This window comes from Dermacentor silvarum, chromosome 1 (genome assembly GCF_013339745.2).
Source record: "Dermacentor silvarum isolate Dsil-2018 chromosome 1, BIME_Dsil_1.4, whole genome shotgun sequence".
NCBI classification, from domain to species: Eukaryota; Metazoa; Arthropoda; class Arachnida; order Ixodida; family Ixodidae; genus Dermacentor; species Dermacentor silvarum.
The window spans coordinates 249,972,401-249,997,970 of NC_051154.1; the positions used below are offsets into that span (position 1 = coordinate 249,972,401).

The following is a 25,570-nucleotide window of genomic DNA, read 5'->3' on the forward strand; positions in this document are numbered from 1 at the left end:
ATAGGGAGAAAGCATCACTGGCTGCCTCACTGGCTTGGAAGTACTGCCACTAACAGCACAATGTTTTGGAGGGCACAGTCATTTTGGAGGGCATATTGTGGCACTTAAAGGTGCAATTTGGAGCATCAAACCAAGGTTTTAATGACAAGCACCATTCCTAGTGCTACCCCTAATCATTTAGCATGACTATGGCTAAGAGATTTTTTTTTTTCGTTCGCGTTTTTTTTTTTTTTCACAGACATTCAGCCTACCTTCTGCCATTCATTATCCAGACTTAATTCTTGTTTCTTTCATCAGTTCACATAAAATATTTACTGGCATTTTCTGGTGACTACATAACAGTTCATTGGTTTTCTTGCTAATATCTGGCCAGCACAATGTTATGACTTAACTGCCCCTTGTTTGCATTAGCTGGGAATCACTGTACTTCTATATAATATGTAGGTAGTGTGACTGGGATGGTGCCACATCATTCATTTGAAACCATGGTATGTGTCAACCATGGAAATAGGTTCATGTTACTTGAACATGCCCTGGGCAACATGGACCGAGCATGTTCAGTCATGTCCTGAGCATGTTCATTCATTCATTGCATAGTTGTTGCTTCAAATATCATGCTAAGAGTACTTTTTCATGGACTACTTGGTGCACTTTTGCTCAGAACTCTAAATATACTTTTTTCCACTGATTTTGTGCAGCATTTCAAGTTCACATGCCAAGATTCCAGTATCTTTGCCAGAATTTCATTTTTGCATTGACCGCAGTAATGTATGGTAGAAGTTTTCTGCAGCAGAAGACACAGTATAACATTCACTGGGTTGTGATATGAAAAAGGGTAAGTGACAGTCGGGGCACTCCCGGCCACTTCAATGTCAACAATAAGTACTTTGAGCTCAAGCTCTGTCACCTCAAATGCACACCCATCTCACAAATGAAGAAAAAACACAAATTACAGAATTTATTTAATTTGAACTATAGAACCTCGGCGATGCGGTCACGGTTGATGCGAATGTCGGATAATACGAGTTCGCTAAATTCTACAGAAGAGTGCATTCGAAATTTAGGATGATACAAACCTCTTAAGCGCCATTATGGATTATACGAATCCTTGAGCCACGAGCGCCAGTAGTAACAGTTTTAAAAAAATTCTCAAGTTTATGAGCCAAAACTACGATATGATTACGAAGCACGTCGTAGCGGGTACTCAGGATTAATTTCGACCACCTGGGGTTCTTTAACGAGTGAACCCAATGCAGGGTACACGAGTGTTTTTGAATTCCACCTCGCATCGGAATGCGGTCGCTGCGGCAGGGATCGACCTCGCGACCTCGGCACTGCAACACCATAGCCAAAAAGCTACCGTGGCGGGTAACGCCGACTTGGTTATGACGCAGAGTTTTTGTTCCGGCCCATAGAGTCGGCCGGGCCCCTCACTTGTGATGGCGCTTGACGTCACTCGACTGTAACAGCGCTCCTCGGTGCCCTCGTCGCAAGGCACGGCCAACTTACCCAGCCCCGCGATTCGGCGCGCCATTCGTCAAGATGCGCCCTCTCCTGTCCTTGCCTGTGTACCCAGCCACAGCCGGGCTCGACTGGAGTGCGCGCGCGCCAGTTGAGCCCGGCCGTGACCCAGCGCCTGCACATCGCATCGAGGCGCGGAAGCCTCCACGCTGCCAACGCGAACGGATACGTGCACCGTGCGCGATACTCCAGTGCAAGTTGGCAGGCAACAAGCAGCGGAAGTCGGTGCTAACAATGACGACCGGTTCAGTAGCGATTAATGCGGCAACACGCGACAGCCGAAATGCTGCACGCCGTGGCATGCAGTGGCATCGGGGAACGTTCAGAAAAGCACAACAGACCTATTTTACAGTTTCTCAACAGCTATGAGTGGGTCAATCATAAACGAAAATTTCGGTTGCCACACGGCGTCACGCTTGCTCATGCGGACGTGAACCGCGCGCTCTCTTTGTCGCGAAAACCGAGGCCGTGAACGAAGTAGCCGCCTGCGTCCTCGCTTTCTTTGGCGAGGTGACATCTCAATTTTTTCGAGAACCGCTCAGCACCTAATACCGAATGGATTTCTGCCGGTTCGTCGCACCATTGTAACTTTCAGTCGTCGGCTTGCCGCCTAGGCAGCTAACCGCCTGGCCCAAACAGCTTGGTTGAAATTGTGCAGTCACGAAGAAAGTCAAAAGACTCCGCATCGAAACTAAGCGGGAAATCAAGCTTTACTTATGGACGGCCAGCACTCAGCGCTGCAGTTTCGGAGACGTGCTCAAGCTTATCGAGTCGGCAGAAAGCTTTCTTGCGCAAGCACGTTAGCTGTCACTATGCTTCGCTTTCGGTGCTGCAGTAGCTATCAGGCCAAAGAAATAAGGCGCGCACGTGGACGAGATCGACCGGCAGTAACCTGCTTGTTAAACTAAGTTAGTCAGTACAATTACTGAGATGGACGGGGAAAATCTACATGCATACGCAGTAACCACAAGGATGAATTTTTGCTGCGCGACATACACTGCTGGTGACAAAGATAGGCGGCGTGCATTGGGCGAACCAGACATAACTGCATTGCAGCTAAAGACTGAGTAGCATTCCCATGCTAACGAAAAAAAATTTTTTCTCCTCCTCAAATTCCTGTTTTCAAGCTTACCAATTGTTTGTCAGCAATTGTGCGGAACCATTTCAGCCGCCAATAAATTTGCGAGGACGGATTTCAGCTGCTTATGCACGAATTTCGGTTGCGCGTGTTGATGGGACTTACGTACGGTGTGAATATTTTGCGTGACCTCGCGAGATTCGTATCACGTCGAGGCTCTACTGTGTCGCAAAATACATTATTGTCGCTGTTACTGCTCAAGTTTAGCACCCCCTATTACCACCTTCTGCTTCTCTCAAACCGGAGCGTTCCTTTCTGACTAGTGTTAACTGCTGCAAATGACCACAGCTCCTGCGCTCTCTTTCCAGAGTCCCGGCCCCACACACGGCCCCAGCTGTGTCACCCAACTCCCTCCTATGTTCCTGCTTTCAATGTGCTCCGTGACATGTAGCTGATGCCGAAGCCCTCATTTCTGATGCTGACCACGTGTTGCCCTCCTCTTGCTGATCTTAATGTGTTCGCGCACCGACCGATCACCTCGACAACGGAGAGAAAACAAAGAGAAATTAAAGGAAGGGAGCAGCAGGGGTAACCATTCTGTAGGGATGCTAATAGGGCGAATGGCCATGAGGTAAGTGCTTTTCCTGACGTTAGCCCGCCCTCGCTCACAATCAATGTTTAGCACTTCCCTTCACACTACGCCCAGACATAAGACACATTCTTTGTCGACCGCCAATTGGTCGCTGCACAGCGGCCTAACTTCACGAATTTTGTTGGCGACATTTAGGGACTCCACTTTGCCGCCGATTATGGTCTGGACACCGATGCAGGTCATCAGCAGCCGCTCAAGACCACTAAGCCCTAAGGAACACGTGGTGCCTAGCACCCGTTTGCCCAAGTCATTTCATGTGACACAGACAAGGCTTACATACAATGTTTATAGCCTAGCCCTGTTACATCTTTTTACAGGACCAGAAGGAAAAAACAAACAAAACAAGTGCAAGGGCGAGAAAAGGTTCAAAAGACAGCAGCAGAACAGAAATGTATCAGCCATGAAGATTGCAGTGCAGCGAAGCCTGAGAGGAGGGGGGGTTCCTACATTGTGCGCTACTAATCCTTCCGCGAACCCTCCGTTCAGTCGGCGTTGTGCTGAGATCAGAGGCGGACAGAGGAGGAGCCCGTATTCTGGTTGTCTCACGCAACCAGCTTTATGGCTGCACAGCAAGGAGTCAGATGGAGTACAGTCCCACAGGGGCTCTTTTCATTTCACTGCCCCTGTGGCGATCCATAACTCAGTCCAGAGAACCGCCTCATCAAAACATTACAGGAACCACGCGGGCCCCTGCCAGTTCTGTGCCTGATATGAGTGGGATGTGCCGATAGCCATCGAAGTGTGTGCCCGCTATTAGGTATGCATTCCTGTTTCCTATCGGTATTTACTAAGCAGAAGCAACATGTTCCAGTCGGCAAAGGTGCCTTATTTCGAACGAATTAAGTGCATGAATACATACTTGCAGCGTATCAGGTTCCCCTTCATTAATTCACCGACTGTGCCTCATTGGACCTCTGCTTATACTTTTTAGAGGGCAAGTGTTTTATTGCGATAGCAATTATAGGGACACTCCAGGCGAACTTTCGCCGTTGTTGTCATCACCGCGATGCTCCGGATAGATGATTTGGCGCGCGCGATAACAGCAGCGAGCCTGCGCCCTAAGAAACTTCCGACGTGCCTTCTCGATCTACTATACACTGGAACAAAAAGTGTGTTTCAATATATGTAAATAATTTTTACGTTTTCAGATAAAAAGGCACATAATGCCTCAAGACTAATATTTCTAGAAGTTCTCATATAATTTACAGCAAACTTGACTTGTAGAGATTGTGCACGGGGAAAAAAGCACTGAAAATCTACGGATATCTGTTTCAGTGCATTCCTGCTACTTGCTCAGTGGGCAAAACCGGAAGCCGTCCAGAGACTATGATTGTAAACAGCGGAAGGGCCTATAAAGACGAGAGGTTTTTTTTCGTATTTGGCCGAGCGTCGTGCGCATGCGTGCGGGAAACTTTTGTGAGATCTGGGGACTTTTTTGCTGGGGACTCTTGCTTCTAATGTGCGCTTGCGTAGGTACAACGGAGGACGGCGCACTCTGCGCTCGTGTAAGCGCCGCTTCCGTTCAAACAGGATCATAACGGCCGATACAGAGTCTGTAATGACGAAGCGGCAGTTGTTTGCCTTCAGTGTTCGGCCCGTGTCACTGTGGCACACGTAGCATAAGGTTTGCTGCTTTGCAGTATCTTCGGCGCTCTGCCAGTGCTATTTCTGCCAGTTCGTCGGCAATAGGAGGAGTACGTGCCACATGGGCACGCCCTGCGTTTGTGCCTACTTGCTCAGTGGGCAAAACCGGAAGCCGTCCAGAGACTATGATTGTAAACAGCGGAAGGGCCTATAAAGACGAGAGTTTTTTTTTCGTATTTGGCCGAGCGTCGTGCGCATGCGTGCGGGAGACTTTTGCGAGATCTGGGGACTTTTTTGCTGGGGACTCTTGCTTCTAATGTGCGCTTGCGTAGGTACAACGGAGGACGGCGCACTCTGCGCTCGTGTAAGCGCCGCTTCCGTTCAAACAGGATCATAACGGCTGATACAGAGTCTGTAATGACGAAGCGGCAGTTGTTTGCCTTCAGTGTTCGGCCCGTGTCACTGTGGCACACGTAGCATAAGGTTTGCTGCTTTGCAGTATCTTCGGCACTCTGCCAGTGCTATTTCTGCCAGTTCGTCGGCAATAGGAGGAGTACGTGCCACATGGGCACGCCCTGCGTTTGCGCCGCCCAGCCATGAACAAGAACGTAAGTATTACGTGCAAATGAATATTTTATAATAAAACAAATTCGCGGTAACAACGCCGCAAAGGCGGCACCCATCTAAGCCGCCCGGCCGCGCTTCACTCTCCTTGGCAAGAACCTTCCATGTCAGGCCTGGTGATGAAGCGTAGGTAAAGAACTACGGCAAGTCAACGGGGGAAATGATCTAATAATGCACATTAAAAAAAGGTTAATAAAAATCGTCGCACACGCGACTCGGAACTACGTACCTCCCAATCACAGGCGCAGTGCTGACTGCTACGCGACGAAACACGAGCGGAGAGAGAGCTTACTCCGGAGTATCAATGCGCGGTAGCGTAGTGCAGCTCGGTTAGGGAGAACCGAGCAAAACGCACCCCCCTCAGTGCGCGCGCTTTGCTGCAAAGGCAGATGCCGAGACGCGATGAGATAAGATCCTATCGTGCCCCGCGCGCCGTTAGCTGTGGATGCTAGGAAAATCTTGCGAGGGTGAGCAGAGAAGGAACGTGGCTTGGTGCGCACAGTCTTCCCGTGGTAAAAAAGTGGGAGGGGGTGGAGAAGAGGGAACAGGCAAGCGCGCGTCTGCCCATCCATGCGTGGCGAGCCCTGCGAGTCCTACCTTGGTGGTAATCTCCGGCGAATGCAAAGGCTCAAGATCATGTCATGTCATATGCGCCATCCTCCCGCGCGCCTAGTGTTGATGGTCGTGCAAACTACGTTTCGGGGGCGCGTTGACGCAAGAAGCTGCATGAAACGTAAGCTCCCACGGCCGTCGCTCTCAACACGCCAACGTTGTGAAGGCGAGTGCTCGCGGTCATCGGGTGAAATCTGCTCATGTTCGCCTGTACACGCATGACATCATGTTTGTTAATTTAATTAGTAAAATGTTTACTGCAATTTATAAAACCGATAAAACTAGGAACCTTACACTTCGTGTAGTTGTTTAACATGCTAACGCTATCAATGCTTCACCTTTCGTGCGAAACTGCGACATTTTGAACGTGCCATTTGAACACGGGTGTGGGCACCCAGTGGAATCGAAAGAAAAGGATAAGCAGTACAATCGGACAGCAAGTAGTCATGCGCTTTGACCTTCGACTGTCATGCCATGAACAGTAAAACACAGTTGATGCGATTTGCACGAGACTGCCGGTGAGTGAGAAAAGGAGGCGGGTAATGCAAGAGGCAGGAAAACTAGTCTGCGAATATACATATAAATACATATAAAAAATATGGTATACATATTCAATACCAATACTTCGGTTCAAATATTGAATAATAATAATACAGATGACAATTATCAGAATAAACATGGTAAGTTGTTACAGTAAAATCTCGGTTAATCCGGCCCTTAATTCCGAAAATTTTAGGTTACATTATTCGTTCACCTTGATACCGAATTTAGCGCATTTAGACACACTGCATGCGCGGCGCAGCAGCGAAAAGCCCCAGCTGCAAATAGATTACTCCATTTTCTCAAGCGAGTTAGGTTACATTATTCGTTCACCTTGATACCGAATTTAGCACATTTAGACACACTGCATGCGCGGCGCAGCAGCGAAAAGCCCCAGCTGCAAATAGATTACTCCATTTTTTCAAGCGAGTTACCAAATGCCACCCGCTAGCAGTAAATTTAAGTGGGGCCTCTGACAGGAAGTCTAGTTAAAACCATCAGAACACTTGGCTGAAGTGATGATCTTCAGCTGAAGTTGCGCAGCCAGAGAGCCTGCCACTAGACAAACGACAGCTTAAATGCTTTCAAAGAAGCTCCATGAAGCCCTGTCTGCTCTGTCCTACATGCCAGCCCAGACGTCCAGAGAGACGAGACAAGGCATCTGATTCAGCTTGCAAACTCCTTGCTGAATCTCAATAAATGAGAACATTACCGGGATTGCCATTTCTGTCATTTTTCGCACGCAAATGTGCCCGTTACGTGAATCGGCCAGCGGACACCGTAACAGAATGTTTCCGTCATGACATGACTGTGCAACATATTTTCAGCGCTTGTAAATATGCAAAAATATACAAACCAACTAGTCCAGCATTCTGTCTGAGCAAACGCACGAAGCAGCACAAAATTGGGCATAGTAAAGTTGCAAGTTGTACAGACACTAACGCTAAAAATCTTGTTCAGTAACACGCAGCAATGAACGCCGTTCGATGCCGCCATGCTCCTGTGTCGATGAGCCTTGCGGATGTATGAATAAAATCTAGAGCTCACGGATTGGTCTTTCGAATATTCAGTTCCCAATATTCGTGTTGCCGAGTGATAGAAAAAAGTCGCAGTTTCGCCCGAAAGCCGAAGCATCGATTGCGGCAGCAGATTAGTGGAAAGCTATACGAAGTAAGGATAGTAGTTTTACCGGCCGTATAAACTCGTAAACATAGGCATATTAATTAACAAGCATGGTGTCACGCGCGCAAGAGGAAACATGAACACATCTCACTCGATGACCGCGGAAACTTGCTGTCAAAACGCTGAGATGAGGAAGCACGGCAGCAGCAGCGAGCGAATTGACCTTCGTGGCCGCCTCTCGCATCAACGCGAACTAAGCCGCGAAAACACAGCGCGTGACGGACTCTGTCCCAGTTGCAGATGGCTTCCAAGATACAGAGGCCGTCCGGAGTAGAACGCGCCCCCCTCTCTCTCCTTGAAGCCTTGCGCCGGACGGAAGACGGCGCACTTCCTCCCTCTTTTGATTGAGCCGCCATCGCCGGCTCACCCTAGCACGCTTTCACTCGCACATACAGCATACTGCGCGCGGCAACGATTCCATCGCTGTTGGACTTAATACGAAACCTCGCGGCGACGGCGACAGCAGAAATGCGCCTGGAGTGTCCATACAATTGCTATTGCAATAAAAAAAATATTTGTTTCTCGATCAAATATGAATAATGAAAATACCACAATCTGATACTGTTCCAAATTTTATCATTCGCACGTCCTAACAAAAACAATGTAAAAGTGAGAAAGCCAGACGTCATCGCCTTTGTGCGGTGACCGTGAATATACAGTCAAACTCACTTATAACAATATTCAAGTGCCACGAAAATTCCATTGTTATAACCAATAATTGTTATAACCGGGTTACATGAAAAAAAAAGGGGGAGGGGGGGAATGGGAGAGCTGTTGTGAGAAAACTACAATGGTGGGGAGGCCAGTGCCCCTCCCCACCATCCTCCTCCATTTGGCTGCTGATTGTGTTGAGTCGTTTAACTGTTTAACTTTGCTTCCTGCATGCTCTTATCGCATGTAACAAGTAGCGGCTGTCAGCGTTCAAGAATGACACTGCTATAGTAACACCTCGTTAATTCGGATTTCACGGGACCGAAAAAATGTCCGATTAAACCGAATGTCGAATTATCGAGGGTATCAAGTGAACAATAAACAAATGCTTTCAAGTTCAACACGCTCTTATTTACTGAATGAATCGGCAGAATCCAGTTTCTATTTTGCACAAAATCAGTGCGGAAGCTGCAATTCTCGCGACTGATTAGCGCTCGCAGCGGCGAAGGCCTTGCAACTTCTGTCACAGCGCAGCCGCGACGCGCATCTTCGACACGCTTTTCACTACCGCGCGCACAACCCGATTATTTTTTTCGCCTGTACCGCCAGGTCTCCGCCCCTCGCGATGTAGATGATGCTGTTCATCCTCGACAGCTATGCCTCTGAGTAAAAACGAACTATGGTTTGCCGCAACATATTCAAGGCGCGCGACCGACACACGCACTAAGTCAAAACGAAACTACAGTTTGCTGCAACTGCGGACGAAACCGCAGTCGCTATCGACGCGATCATGGATAGCGACTACTCGGTTATGAAGGCACGCGGCCGACGTGCGTACCGAATCAAAACGAAACTACTATTTGCCGCAACCGCTGCGGACAAAATCGCAGCAGCTATTGACACGATCATGCATAGTAACTACGCAGACATGAAGGCACGCGGCCAACGCGGTGCTGTGCGCAGTGGTAAACGCAATAATAAAGGCTTTAAAGGCACAAATAGACATGAAGCGTTCCGGCGTTGCTTTCATTCCAGTACGATTTTCACTGATGACTATGGCGATGCGAACGCCGTCGCTGCGTTTCGATGGACGCCATAGGTCGGCAGTGTGGGAGAACACTCACTCACCATAATTTTTTCCAGGCCTCGCACTCACTCACGTTCACACTCACCTCACTCACTCGCACTCGCACTCACCTCCACTCACACTCACAGACACTCACTCGCACTCACAATCACTGGTACTCACTCGCACTCGCACTCATTGGCACTCACTCGCACTCACCTGCACTCACAATCACTGGTACTCACTCGCACTCACCTGCACTCACACTCATTGGCACTTACTCGCACTCGCACTCACAATCACTGGTACTCACTCACTGCACTCACACTCATTGGCACTCACTCGCACTCGCACTCTCCTGCACTCACACTCACTGGCACTCACTTGCACTCGCACTCACAATCACTGGCACTCACCCGCACTCATACTCACTGGCACTCACCTGCACTCACACTCACTGGCACTCGCTCGCACTCACCCCTTTGAAATGAGTGCGTCTGTGAGTGAGTGCACTCATGAGTCACTGTGCCGATCTATACCGCTCACAATTCGTGTATATTCATAACGAAGCTTCCAATTTAGCACCTGTTGCATCGGACAGTGCGCCAAGGCAGTGTTTTGGACCCAGGTTTATTTTTAATATACATAAAAGATTTGCCTTCCAGATTACATGGTAACATCCGTCTATTCGCTGACTATTGTATTTCGTACCACGAAATTAATCACAGTGATAATTACCATATACAAAATTCTGCCTTTTCTTGGTGTCAGGAGTGGCAGATGACTCTAAATGCCGAAAAATCTGTAACGCTAGCAGTAAGAAAGAAACAGATGTCTGAGTTTACTTACATTATTAATAACACACCTCTCACTTGTGCATTTCAGCGTAAATATTTAGGTGTCACTTTAACATACGCTCTCCGATTGGAAAGCCATGTTAACAAAATAACCTCAAGTGGAAATCAATGTACATGCTGAGCACTAAACCGACTCTTATTTCTGAGAAGACACCTTCGTCTTGCGCCCCCAGATAAAATTTGCTGGCCTACAAAATGCTTGTTCGAGCAGTGCTGGAGCACGCCAATATTGTTTGGTTTCCGTACACAAATTAACTCATTCCAAGAATCGAAGGGGTGCAGAGGAAGGCAATAAGGTTATGTTTTAATAAATACAAATTAATGGATTCATTGACTAAATTATTAAAGAGAGCTGGTTTATTAACACTGCAAAGTAGAGCAAAACTAGCACGACTAAAGTTTTCATTTCAATTTATTCATGGTGACATAAACATTGAAGTCAGCCCCAAGCTCTCTCTATCCATTTCTCTGTCATTGACATTAGATGTGTGCATGCTTGCCACCCATGCTCGCTAAGCTCCCCTTCGGTCGGATTGAGCCAAGAGAGCGGGAAATAGAGGGAGAGATTGACTGTCGGTATACTTAGTCAACTACTTAACGCCGAAACAAACACAAAAGGGAGAACAAAGCTGTACCTATCATTGCATCTTCGCTTTTTCTCCATGTATGCGAGCGTGCGTGTCTGTTACTCTGTGCTAACTTGGCTAGTCCCTCTTCCGCTCTGCCCGTTTATATAAGGAGCCTGTATGTGTACGTTTAAGAGGGAAGCACGAAGAAAATGAGGAGCCATTCCACTCTCTGAAGGTGGATGACCAGCGAAGCTGTAGCAAATCACACGGTATTAAACGTCTTCACTCAGTGGAAGTCATGGCAAAATTTGCCGGTCATGATTTGGATATATCTGCCATCAGCGCTCCAGCCCATACATATTCCCTGGTGTACTAAAGAAAATGTCGCAGTTTCGCCCGAAAGGCGAAGCTTCGATTGCGATAGCAAATTAGTAGAGAGCTATACGAAGCCAGGATAGTAGTTTAATGGGCCGCATAAACTTGTAAACATTCGCCTACTACCTAAACAGACAAGCACGGCGTCACGTGCGAACAGGTAAACATGAACGCATCTCGCTCGATGACCGCGGAAACTCGCTGTCAGAACGCTGGAGTAAGGAGGTGCAGCTATAGCCGCGAGCGAATTGACCTTCGTGCCGCCTTTCGCTTCAAAGCGAACTAAACGTCGAAAACACGGCGCATACGAAGTTACCGGCTCTAGTTGAACATAGTGCACGTGGCAAATTGCTTGGAAGAGAAGGCGCACGCGCGCGCCCTTTTTCCACGTCACAGATCACTTTCGAGATACGACACCCACGCGGCTGCCGCCGGAGCAAGACGACCCCCCCTCCCCCCCAATGCCTGGCGCCACGGTGCTCTTACATCGTGGCCTGAAGTGCGACAGAAGCAGCGTGCTTCCGCCCTGCCTTTTCCCTCGCGCACGCGAGATTGAGCAGCAAGTGTCAGCTGACCCTCGCAAGCTTGCACTTGCACACGCAGCATACCGCCGGCACGCTGCGACGATGTTACCGTGTTTGGACTTCACAGCGAACCTCACAACGACGTCCACGACCACGGCAGAAGTTCGCTTGGAGTGTCCATATAATTGCTATCGTAATATAATATACCCGCTCATCTCATTATACATTGTCTCACTCATGCCTGATCCTTGGATTATTACGACCTTAGTGAGTGGTTTCTATCTTGGCGTGCACAATCTGCTAGTGCGATTAGTCATCACCTCGAGTGACCTTGTGCACACAATGTGCCTCCATTTTTCCGCAAGCAAGGTGAACCGATATCACCTCTGCTTATCGTTCAAGCACTCGCCACGTTCACACTCACTTCCACTCACAACCACTCACTCAAGTTCACACTCACCTCTACACACCCAGAAGCACTCACCCCGTTCACACTCACAGCACTCAGTCACGTTCACACTCATCTCCACTCACACTCACAGGCACTCACCACGTTCATACTCACTTCCACTCACACTCATTGGCTGTCACCTCCACTCACACTCACTGGCACTCACCTCAACTCAGTCACACTCACTGGCACTCACTCACACTCACCTCCACTCACACTCACCGGCACTCACTCGCACTCCCACTCACTGGCACTCACGCGCACTCGTACTCACTTCCACTCACAGTCACCGGCACTCACGCGCACTCGTACTCACTTCCACTCACAGTCACCGGCACTCACTCGCACTCACTTCCACTCACACTCACTGGCACTCACTCGCACTCACCTCCACTCACTCACTCACACTCACCTGCACTTACACTCACTGGCACTCACTCACACTCGCACTCACCTCCACTCACACTCACAGGCACTCACTCGCACTGGCACTCACCTGCACCTATGATGGACGCTAAACACCGTTTTGGCCAATGCTTGTTTTGGCTCTATTGCGTCGCACATTTGCGGCGCTCTGCCAGCCCTGTGCAGTTGGCACAGTCCATTCGTTTTTCGGAGAGTGGCGCGGCGCGGCGCAGAGCTATGGGCGCAGCCCATTCGTGTTCGGCAGTGTGGAAAGGCAACGGGACCGAGGCATGCGAGGCTGGTGATGTGGAGAAGGATGCAACGGCTCAATTTTTTTTTTCTTTTCAAGGAGTTCGCATTCCATTCCCTTTCGGTACGGACACCCAGTAGCCAGACTTCATCGTTATAACCGATAATGCAGCATTGGGGGCATTGTAATAAGCGGGTTACTTCACCATAGAACATATACAAATCTTGACGGTGCCGCAGCTTCTCATTGCTATAACCAATATATTGTTAAAACCGGTATCTTGACAAGTGGGTTCCACTGTATTAATGGGATTCTATACTGTACCAACAGGGCAGCGAAAGTTCCAATAGCAACAACGGTAGATAGTACCCTTACCCCACTCCACAACCGGGCTACTCTGTACATGCAGCATATTGCTGCTGTAATGCGTGCACAAATTTGCTTTTAAAAGTACTTGTAGTCACAATGATTGCACTGCTGTCTGTGGTAAAGTTGTTCATGTGCAGCAAACCAGGGTGTCCACTTGGTCACGCAATTAGTATTGTGAATAGTAGGCCTGCATGTCATATAAACTGGTGGGAATGTGTCATTAACTCCAACGCCGGCTACGACCAAGGCTATTTTTTAAATGGTAATGAAGAACACAAGCGAGAAACTTCACCAGTGTGAAGAATGAAACAGTCGCACTTGATGAATGTACAGTATAGCATTCTGTAGCAGGATGATTATAAACAGGGTGTGCAGTGGAAATAACCAAGGCTACTAATATCACCTACAGGTACTTAATTTGCAGGTTACAACGATGAACCACAACTTTCTTTCTTTGGCCGCTGTCATTTCAGTCTTGAATCTGAATCCTAACTGTACACAGGCTAGCACCAAAACTGATATGTAAATAAAATGTTCAGAACCTTTGCCTTCCAGAAAATGTTGAGAGAGAAGGTGTGCGGATCCTCGAATGTACGAATCACAGTTGTGTCAAGAACAGTTAGATTTGTGAATCAATTTTGTTTCGTTCAGTTTTTTTTTTTTTTATATTTGGCGCACCTGCTTCAGTGCCGCTCCCGTTCAGCTGTGAGCATGGCTCCTACCATTTGCTGCTTTGCTCCACGGCCCTATGTTATGGACAGTATGCGCATATTTGCTTTGAGCAGCCAGCGATTAGATGACAGGCAAACACCTATGGCGAACCGGGTTGATCTGCATGACTGACACGGATGCGGAACAAAAGAATCCCACAGCCCGGCAGCAGTGCAAATTCTCATGGATGGTGGAGCGAACAGACCTGACTCAGTCCCACCACCTTCCAACTATGCGTGAATTGTGAGCAGTCGCATGCATGCATGCCAAGTACAGTCTGGCAGTGGCCTTCAGAACTCTCAACGGGAAACCGAGGAGATGGCTCAGAATATCAAAGTGAACACCCTCCGTAGCGACCACGATAAAGGTGTGTTAAGCGCGGAATGGTGACGTCAAGTCACGTATTAGGCCTTCGGCGCTTGGGGATCAGGCTCGGCACTCGCGACTTCATCCGGTGTGTGCGAAGCGGCAGTGTGCAATAGTAGGTGAAAGAGCAGACACGCCAGGCAGCTCTGGAAGCTCTAGGCCCTGCCTAGATCTCATGGCGGAGCTAAAGGTCAGTGCGTACCTCGGTCTGCTTGGATCGCTGTCGAGTACCGCTCGGGTCGTGTGAAGCACTTTCTGTACTCGACATTTGCACTCTTTTCCACAGTGGCCTTACCGAACAGACATTGACTAGCAGAACCCTCCTGCTGTAAAGATGACGACCATTTGGTTTTCTGGACGGATATAGAACAAAACTTCCGAGGCTTTGCAAGAGAGCCAGGAAGTATGCGGCCATTCCATGAATGCAAGCACCGAAGTTCTCAATGGCAAAATTTTAAAAGCCAGATGAGGGAAGTAGACTCCTGATCACGTGAAGCAACTGCACAAAATTTCCTGACATGTAGCACTGCAATTACATTTTTTCCTCTTGATACAATTTCTGAACTATTGTACGGTATTCACACACCTATAACTAAAATGATTCTCGGCATTTCTGGCGTCTAAAAGGAACATGTGTACTTGTACTGCAGATCCAGGAGAAATAAAGGTTACCTTCCATTTCAGCTTGCTGTTTCATGAACAAGACACCAAGACTAGTCTGCATAATCGAAGAACTGTGCAATGTGTCTGATATTGCACCAGAGCAAAAACAAAATATGACGTTACGGTAGTGCTTTCAGGTTCAGCATGCAATAACTACCACAGCACTGTGCAACACAAGGTCCATTGAACAATTGTCAGATAATTTTAAGAAATAATCATTAGCCTTCTCTAGTCCCACTTATAAACTATACATCCCCTATTGACACCAGCTACAGTTGACCCTAAATTTAGCAAGATCACACTTTCAAGTCCAGAAAACTCAGCAGGCTCCTAGGACAAGGACACAAAAGCTGGCGTTATAATTTTAGAATCACTTATTCATAGGTTGTGCACGTAATGCATGACAGCACAGCATACATGTGCAGGGCAGGGCAAAGCATCAGAAATAGCGCCAGAACCCACCATTAGATGGCGTCACATGAATCATCACTAGCAGCCAATGCAAGAGACTTCCACCTTTTGCTTGTCTACAAAAGCTGCTAGCAGTAAATAGATCTTTTTTCTTCCCAATACATGCAAATCGTCTGAAACAGCCTGGAGTTCTCTGTGCTCCACAGCAGTATATCTTGACAAAATGCAAAATACATGCTCATAGCATGTATTCACTGCTGTGTGCATCAGTGCCTCCACATACCACTATTACTAGAAAATACTCTTTTTTTTTTAAATAACAATAAAAGAGGGAGGGAGAGAGAGAAGAGGAGGAAAGAAGAAAGTGTGTATGTTTCTGTGGGGGTAGAAATAGTAGTAGTGATGCAAAACTATCAATGAAGTGACTATCGCTAGTATTACCATACTTCGCTACAGTGCTAGTGATAGGTTTTCAATATTCCTGGCTAGTGACATAACAAAAAATTATGTGATAACTACCCATAGCCAACACTCATTTTATGCAGTTCGGAACAAGGAAATGTCAGCAACTTTATGTTTCAGTGTTTATGTGCTGTGTGTCGCATGATTTTACATTATCGATAGTGCACTTGATAGTCCTATCGATATCAATAGTGTGCCATCAATAGTAATATTGGTAGTACATTATAAATGGTACTATCAATAGTTTTGTATCTCTAGATGGCAGTCCACTTATTTTAACAGTCCACGTTGACTTAATATTTGCCTTTAGTGTCCTTCAAGGAAATTACCCTTTCACCATTAATGAGTTCCCCACAATCAAACACACTTTTCAAACAAACTGAAAGCCTTTCTTTTTCTTTCTCAGCGCTAGGCAGCCTAGAAAATATAAAACAGCTATAGAAGGGAAACAAGCACGGTGTTTAGCTCGTGCAATTTATTTGTAATGTGCATGTAACTAGGCCTTACTTACAATACAACAATAAGAAGCACACTCAGCTAGGAAACCAACCATCATATATTTGTATAACAGGAACAGCCACACACAAGAAAAAAGAAAAGAAAGAAGGGTCACAGGAAGGGTGGGAAGAAAGCCATTGGCATGGGAGTGCCATACTGAAATGGAAAAAAAAGCGGGGGCATTTGCTCCAAACCTTCTTTGGCCATGTGGTGAAGACCAGAGGGCCAAGGGGAATTGAACAGTGAGTAAGTGTTTGCTGGCAAGTCGGGCCCTGGCGTCTGCACTGTACCACTTGGGGGAACCACCTGGCAGCCATTGACCTGCACCAGCAAAACATCACGTGCTCTAACTATACAGTGAAGACCCATCATTAAAATAGACAGCCAACTAACCCAATTGGAAGCAAATTTATTAGCAGAGCCCAACATCCAAAACAGTGGCTAATACCGCAGTCGCATGCTTACTTTCAATGACGACCAAAATCGCAGATTACTGAATTACATGAGCCCTGCTGGCTCTCTTCCACGAGCTGGCACAAAGGAGCCTATTTAGCACGCGCACTTCAATGGCCTTTGGTTCCAATGGTCAGTGAAAGCGAGCGTGACTGTGGAATAAACTTTTTGGCATCACGTGCCAATTCACCAACACATAATTTAAGTTTTTTTGTTTTAGTTTAAACTCTGGAGTTTTATGTGCCAAAACCATGATATGATTATTACGAGGCACACCGTAGTGGGCTACTCTGGGTTAATTTTGACCACCTGGGGTTCTTTAATGTGCACTCAATGCACTATACACGGGTTTTCTTGCATTTTGCCCCCATCGAAATGTGGCCGCCGCGGCCAGGACTCGATCCTGCAACATCGGTTTTAGCAGCGCAACATCAAAGCCACTACGCCACTACGGTGGGTGAAGTTATTTATTTAACTCTTCAATTACTTCTGCAATTCTCTTCGAAAGGAGAACAACCATCGGCCACAAGAAACTACCAGGTGTTGTGCTGGGGCCAGGAAAAAAAGTGTTCAGAATGAATATCTACAGTCAATGTAATGAGAACATGTGAGAGCTACATCAACAGGTATGCAATGAAGACAGATTTTGGTGGCAAAAAGAAAATAAGGTCATCATCTATGAGGTGGCATGATGATGCAGAAGACGTTGAAGCTAAGAACTTTCAGGAAGGAGTGGGGACATGAATGAACTAGGAGGAACAGACCCCTCATAAACACTAATCCCTTACAGAAATGGAAACTGCAGATTGAAAAAAAAAAAAAGGAACACTGAGATCCCTACAGTAAAGCACAACACAGCAACGCAATTTTTTTTTACATCGTCAGTTGCAAAAGTCTTTCTGATGGGCTCGTTTGTAAGCACTGCATAGGCCTCGGATGGCTTCAGTGTCGCTTACAAGCCACATGCTTTCTGTGGCTATTAACATGGCTCATGGTCAGCTCCGATGCAGCTTTCCTCTCGAATTTTGTAAGCAGTATTACACTGGTTTCTTCAGACTAGAAGTGCTTTTATGAATTTAATTGTTGGTTACAAAGCAAGCGTTTTACAGTTAAATCTTTACTTAATGAAGTCGATGGACCTGAGCATTACTTTGTTAACTTAAATAGATAACTCCGATAAAGCGAAAACACTGAAAATAGTTATGCGAGTATATAAGTACAGTAAAACGCTTGTTAATTCACAACTCGTTAATTCGAAATTTTGGATAATTTGAAGTAGCCACGGTCCGTCCAACAACCTATTGAAAGCAATACGTATACTATAGCGCATCCTGCTAATTCACACTAAAATCCGCACAGCCACTGAAAATTCGAACTCTGCGCCATCGTGGATGGGGAGAGTGCTAGTGCGCGGGAGTACGTCGGCCTCACTGGTGTCGCCGCGCGGGCTGCGCAACTTTGTGGTGGCATGCACTCGAAAACGCGCCCACGTTGCTTTGCCGACGGTCGCAGACAGCCATGTTCGCGGGTTGGGGATCGTTCTGCGCATGCTCCAAAGAGCAGCTGATGGCGCGCACGTCAAAGGGAGGGGACGGCATTTCTGCTGTCGCAGCACAAGCAGCGTGTGCCAGCCAAAATGCCGTCCCCTCTGTTCATAGTCCGACGTTACCGGCGTGCGGGCGAGCGTCGCTTGTGGCCAGTCACGCTACGCCGCTTGCGCTACACGCCAGCCAAAATGCCGTCCCTCTGTTTATAGTTCAATGTTTTCACCGCACGGGAGAGTGTCACTTGTGGCCAGTCACACGACGCCACTTGCGCTGCGCCAGCCGAAATGCCGTCCCCTCTATACTTTGACGCATGCGCCGTCGGCAGCTCTCTTTAGAGCATGCGCAAAACAATCCCCAGCCCGCGCGCCGCTTTGAACTGCTGTCTGCAACTGTCGGCGAAGCGGCGTGGGCACTCTTTTTTTTTTCTTCGTACAATGCATTGAGTCGGCGCAGTCGGCACGAAGAACGTGCGGATGGAGCAAGAGCCATCTCGACATCAGGCACGTCGGACCGCGTTGGCTGCGTCCGATTACGTTGGCTGCAAGTGCGTCGAACCATAGACGACGTAGTGTGCATGCACGCGCACTCATGCTAGGTTCGGAATATATACGCACCTTAAAGGGACTATATACGCAACTCTTTAACTGAGCGATAAACTCGGATGTCCTACATACTGAGAGCCACTTTTGAAACCAACAGCCTGGTCAACTCGTTGCCAACGTATGAGAATTAGCCATTCAAACTGCGTATTGTAACTTATGTTTGCATGCTACAGCCGCTTGCATGTCGTGGCTGTAGTTTATGATGTTGGCAACTTTGCTTGGTTTTGACTATGATGTCGCAAAAGTGAATAAATAGCAGCCGCAGCAAGCGGCTGTGGACTTCTTCAGTTATGTCGAACTGTGTCAGTGTGTCGTCGCTTCCCTGATAAAACACCACCCTCGTTGCCTAGATAATGGAATGCTATCAGCAGAGCACCGGGAGTTTGTCGCAGATTCACCGTCGGGGCCAACTAAAGGGAAAGGACAACGTCCCCTACCGGAAAGTCGGATGGGTGCCGCCACAAAAGGCTACATCGAGCCATTCAATTTATCTCGGCTGGAGGACTGGGAGGTCTACATTCAACTATTTGAGTTCTTGTTGGAAGGCCATGACATAAAGAACGCCGACAAGCAGAGATCCACCTTCCTGAGCCGATGCGGTCCCGCGACGTTCCAGTTAGCCAAAGCCCTTATGGGGCCACCACAGTTGAAGGACACCACGCTCTCAACGATACTGACTGCCCTACAGGAGCATCTTGCCCCGAAAGCACCCGAACTGGCAAGGCGTTACCGAGTTTCATCGCTGCAACCAGGCGCCGGGGGAGTTGGCAGCGGGTTACCTTGCGGCCCTCAGGAGCACAGTGCAGCACTGCAATTTCACGGCCCTCGACACTGCATTGCTTTACCGTTTCATGTCCGGTCTATACAACGAAAAGGTGAAGAGGCGACTGTTAGTGAAAAAGGAGGCGACCCTCGCCAGCGCCATGGATGCGGCCGTCGCGGCAGAGGTTGTGGGCCGGGAGGCTGACCTTCTGCATCGCTCTAGCACTCCCGCAACACGAATGGAGCCAGTGCACCAAGGAACGACGGGGGACAATGCTGAAGAGCAGGACGTCACAGAAGAGGGCGTTTTACATTTACGAACTACAGTTAAACCTGCTTATAACGAACCTCCATATAATGAATTCCTGGATATAACGAAGTTTTTCTATTCCCCGCCGTTACTCCATAGAAGCGAATGTATTTCAGACCTCTACATAAAGAAGTGGCAGCGGGAGGCCCCCTCGAAATAACGAACTTTCCCCACCAACAACCTAGAGATTTCGCCCCAAATTTTGTCATTTTTGCGCGAGCAGCAACCGGAAGCACCTTCTCTGCCGAGACGGAATGCGAAGCGGCGGCGGCGCGCCTGGCACGCTCGGATTCACAGCGACTGCGAGGCGAGAGCGAGCGCATGTGTGCGTGACCTTTCCCCCTCCCTTCATTCAAACCTGATCCCGCCGCTTGCTGCAGCTGACCTAGCCCGCCAAGCCGGCATTCTTCTTTTCCAGTTGATGTTGCCGAAGGAAAAAAAAAAAAAACATTTTTTTTTTTCGACGCGCTGGCAGCGCCACTCTTTGGTTACTGTGCAAGTCTCTGCGCTTCACTTCACTAACCTGACACTACGTGACACTATACGACGCTACGATGCCATCGTGTAGCTCGCTCTTCGTTTCCGACGCCTCGCGCTTGTGAGAAGCAACACCCGTCCACGCATCCAGTACCAGGTGTGACATTCCAAGGATGAGTGCTTCGACGAAAACGGATAACGGGTGCATGTTGCAATTGAGGGCGGGTTAGAATCGACTAAATACGGTAAGCGTTTCCTTTTCGAATTTTCGTGCCGAACCTCCATATAACTAAATCCTTTTTATAACGAAGTTTTTCAGGAATTTGTCAATTTCGTTATATCCAGGTTTAACAGTATTGCTGGCACTCGGAAGGACCAAGACAGACTGCAGAGTGGTTCTTGCGCTAGTTGCGGCGTGCTGCATCAGCGCCATCTCTGTCATCTCAGGAACGCACAGTGCTGAAATTGTGGAAAAAAAGGGCACATTGCAAGGATATGTTGTTCTCGAGGGTGGTCAGACTCATGAGCAAACTGGGAAAACGGAAGCAAGAATCAATTCAAGGGCGCCTTTTGTGAAAATATCTTGTACTGTAACGACGGTGCGCCAACCTCCATTCATGTGCTGCCGGAACCCGCCAAGAAGAAGGTTTATGTCAACGTCAGCATCGAGGGCACAACGTGTTGAATGTAAGTGGACTAGGAGTCGACATTCTCGATCATTTCCGGTGCCACAGTTAGGAAGATTTTTCCGAATGGACAACTTCCGAAGCTGCAACCGCTCAATATTGTAATGAGAGATCACCAACACAACCGCATTGCCGTGCATGGAATTAGCATAGTCAGGGTGACTTTCAACCATTTCAATGGGCTACTGAAACTGGTAATCGTCAAAGGCGAGCGGCCGAGCCTGCTCGGTCTGGATTGGTTCCCTGCATTAGGCATCAGTATCACCGGGGTACAACATGTCAGCCAGCCGCCTGCTCCGTGCGAAGACATATTCAGAGATTTCGTTTTCGTATTCGACGGAGCGCTGGGTTACCGTGGACCACCGGTGCAGTTCACTCCCAAGCCGGACGCTGTACCAGTCAGCATGAAGGCTCGGAGAGTACCATTTGTGCTCCGCCCCAAAACCGATGCTGAACGGGATAAGCTGATACAGTAGAACCCCGCTGTTACGTTCCCGGGTGCTGCGTTTTCCCGCCTGTTACGTCGTTTTCGGCCAGTCCCGGCACAGCTCCCATAGAACCCAATGCATTGGTAACCCCGCTGTTGCGTTGCAACCGTGGGACAGTTCCCGCATCATACGTTGCGAACTGCCACCCCGCGCTGGCTCGAGCGACCATTTTGACTTTTCATATCGCTTGGCTTGGTGGCTTGACGATGGCATTGGCCGCCCAAAGCGCCGGGGCCGACAACTATGACGTATTTTTGGTTTCAGTCAGCAAAAGCATGGCCTTTGAGATCCGTATTTTCTATCTAAAGATGGTGTCTATAACGCGTTGTGGCCCTAAAATTAGTTTTGGCGCATAAATGTTCCGTATAAAGTCCAAGGGCGATAACGCCGTCGCCGCACGCCGTATGTGCGAGTTAAAGCGTGCGAGGGGAGCCGACGACGGGAGCGACTAAATCCCCACCAGAACACACCAGTGTTGCCAGATCTCGTCTTGTGCAGGTTCCCTAAATTTGCGAGGCGGAGATATCCCTAGTGAAGTGGCGCGACTGTGTGCCGCGTTCGCCTTTATCACCTCCCCGTCCGTGCGTGCGCCAGATTTCACCGTGTGTGCAAGCAGAAGATGAACGTGGACGCAAGGTTTACACTTGCAGCTTATTCTGAAGAGAAAGTTAATAATAAATGAAACTGTGTTTCATTTATTTATGAGGAATCTAAGTTAGAACGTGTTACGACGGGGTAGGTGAGCCTCAGCTAGGCGACTGGCCACGGCCGTCTGGTGTTGAGCGATCGGGCAGTGACGAGACGCGCTTTCGACTAGTTCTTGACGCCTTTTATGCGCCGCCCCCCTCCCCCCATTCTTAAATTTATTTTCTGTTACGTTAGTCACTGTCCCACTCTTCAACATTCACCTGATTTTTGAACGGCGCGGCGGCGCCTAGCATTCCTATATTTGTTTCTGCGTGGACTTCGAGGCCATTCACCTACCTGCCCTCCCGTTTGTTGTGGCGGTTTCGTAGCTTCCCTGGCCCAGCCCACCCGTCCTTGACATATCTTGCCGTGCGCAAATCAGCGTTCTGTAGGTCTTTCGATCTTGTCGATGCTCAACACATTTAGCAAATGTAATGCTATCTATTCCCAAGGCAGTTTCTAAACTTATGGTGGTGCAGTTTATTTTGCAATCAGCATGTCATCAGCACTGCATGGTTCCAGCTAGTAGGCTGACCTGAACCGATTATTGTACAAATTTTGCATGTCTGAAATAACTCGATCTCGGTTCCGTTTGTGCCTTTGCATATTCTGGATCTCATAGCGGCACACACCGTGCGAACTTATCGATTCACAAGTTCAAATAAAGTCAGCCTAACTTGCGTTGACAAACGCGCTGACGATCTACAGGTGCGTTGCAACAGTCGCCTTACTTCTTCGACCTGCCACGCGGACTTCTCGTAGCTCTAACCGGCAACAGCTCACTGGTTCAAGAAAATGAAAAGATCATGTTTCTAACGTGACTTTTTGGAATCATGAGGTTAGTGGGTGCACAGATGTGAACAAAAGAGCCTGAAGCTTGACTGCGGAGCGAACTAAATTTCTTGTCAAATAAACACACACACAGGTTAATGCGAATAACCGATTCCTTATCGCGCACAATCGACCACTTACATACACAAAAAGGGTCAACAATCGTCGCCACCAAGACGATTCATGCAAATGATCGCACATGCCACACAAGACCATAAGCATCGTCGCGAAGATGAAGTTGACAGTCCTAACAATCTCCCCGTGAATTCAAGTGAGCGTTCGTGAGATAACGCAATCCTAGCTAAAACAAACAAACACAGAAAATATTATAAACAAAACAATGCGCATAGGCAGGTCCATAATTAATCATATGGTCCGCAGCGAAAAAAATATACACAGAGAGTTTCAGTTCGCCTGTTCAACTGGTCGACTTGACTAGGGAATTTCGGCCACCATCTGGGTACATGAAAGAGCTAGATTTAGTGAGCAGCCCAGAGTTGCCAGCATGGTGTTTTTTATGCCGCTAACTTTGGGCGATGTTGCGGTCGGTATTTAGTCTCGCGCGCTGACGACCGTGTCTAAATCTCGCGTGCGCAAGAAAAGCAGGGAGGGAGCACGCCTTCTGCTGCGCCTGAGGCACCGGCGAGGGGGAGGGAGGGATAGCGAGGGGCGGATTACTCTAGCATCAACTGCGTATTGCACGGCCCGGGCTGCATTTTGAAAGCGATCTGTGTTGGGGGCAGAGTCTAGGCAGTGTAGGTGTGTCGGCAGCTCATAGCTTTGTGTGTGCTGTGTGTTCTCGGCGCTCAGTTTGCATTGAACCAATAGACAACAGCACGATGATCACTTCACTCGCTGCTGCAGCGGCGCTTCCTCAAGCCAGCGTTTGACAGCGCGTGTCCACGCTCATTGAGTGCGATATGTTCATGTTCGCCTGTGGGCGCTGACACCATGCTGTTAATATAATTAATAAGTGAATGTTTACAAGTTTACACAAACGATAAAACTAGTATCCTTACATTATATAGCTGTCTACTAATTTGCTATCGCAATCGATGCTTGTGGCTTTCGGCCGAAACTACGACTTTTTTTCACATGTAAAAATTAAAATAATATTGTGTGTAATAATAATAACACTACTCTCATTTTTCAATTTTTCCTATTTCTCAGCTCTTGCGTTTCCCGGATCTTACGTTTTTTTTTTTTTTTTTACGTTCCCATGAAAAACGTATCAGCGGGGTTCTACTGTACTACAGGAAATTCTTGAGCCTGTCGACCATGCCCGATGGGAAGCACCTATTGTAACTCCTTTGAGGGCAAATGGAGATACAGTAGAACCCCGCTGTTACGTTCCCGGGTGCTGCGTTTTCCTGGCTGTTACGTCGTTTTCGGCCGGTCCCGGCACAGCTCCCATAGAACCCAATGCATTGGTAACCCCGCTGTTATGTCGCAACTGTGGGACCGTTCCCGCATCATACGTTGCGAACTGCCACACCGCGCCGGCCCGAGCGGCCATTTTGACTTTTCATGTCGCTTGGCTTGGTTGCTTGACGATGGCATTGGCCGCCCAAAGTGCTGGGGGCGACATTTATTACGTATTTTCGGTTTCCACCAGCAAAAGTATGGCCTTTGATATCCGCTTTTGCTATCTAAAGATGATGTCTATGACGCGTTGCGGCCCTAAAATTGGTTTTGGCTCATAGATGTTCCGTATAAAGTCCTAGGGCGATAACGCCGTCGCCGCGCGCCGTATGCTTTCTTTCGCGCGCGAGACGCAGTCGTCGGCTCCCCTCGCACGCTTTCACTCGCATATACAGCATACGGCGCGTGGCGACGTATGCTGTATGTGCGAGTGAAAGCGTATGTGCGAGTGAAAGCCGACGACCGCGTCTCGCGCGCGAAAGAAAAGCAGGGAGGAAGCGCGCATCCTTCCGTTGCGCTCGAGGCACCAGCGAGGGAGCGAGGGGGGGGGGGGGGGGGAGGATAGCGGGCAGCGTTGTGCTCTGGCATCATACTGCGCGGCGGCGCGCGGTCCCGCGGGCCGTATCTAGAAAGCAATCTGCGTGGGGGCAGATTCTACACAGTGTAGGTATGTCGGCGGTTGGTGGCTTTGTGCGTACTGCGTGTTCTCGGCGCTCAGTTTGGGTTGAAGTGATAGACAACAGCACGAAGGTCACTTCGCTCGCTTCTGCAGCGGCGCTTAACTGCGCGTGTCCGCGCTCATCGAGTGTGATGTGTTCATGTTTGCCTGTGGGCGCTGACACCATGTTTGTTAATTAGTTAATAACCGAATGTTTACAAGTTTA

The 25,570-nt window shown here is 48.4% G+C and overlaps 1 protein-coding gene across 3 annotated transcripts in view; it reads right to left on the bottom strand.

Annotated features, from left to right (window-relative positions):
- Positions 1-25,570, bottom strand: part of LOC119437041 (nonsense-mediated mRNA decay factor SMG7-like) — a 114,034-nt gene that overhangs the window by 8,770 nt on the left and 79,694 nt on the right. For all 3 annotated transcript variants that reach the window (XM_037704113.2, XM_049660242.1, XM_037704112.2), the window contains one exon: positions 16,616-16,742. In XM_037704113.2, coding sequence (XP_037560041.1) covers positions 16,616-16,742 — 127 coding nt within the window. The remainder of the gene's footprint in view (positions 1-16,615; positions 16,743-25,570) is intronic.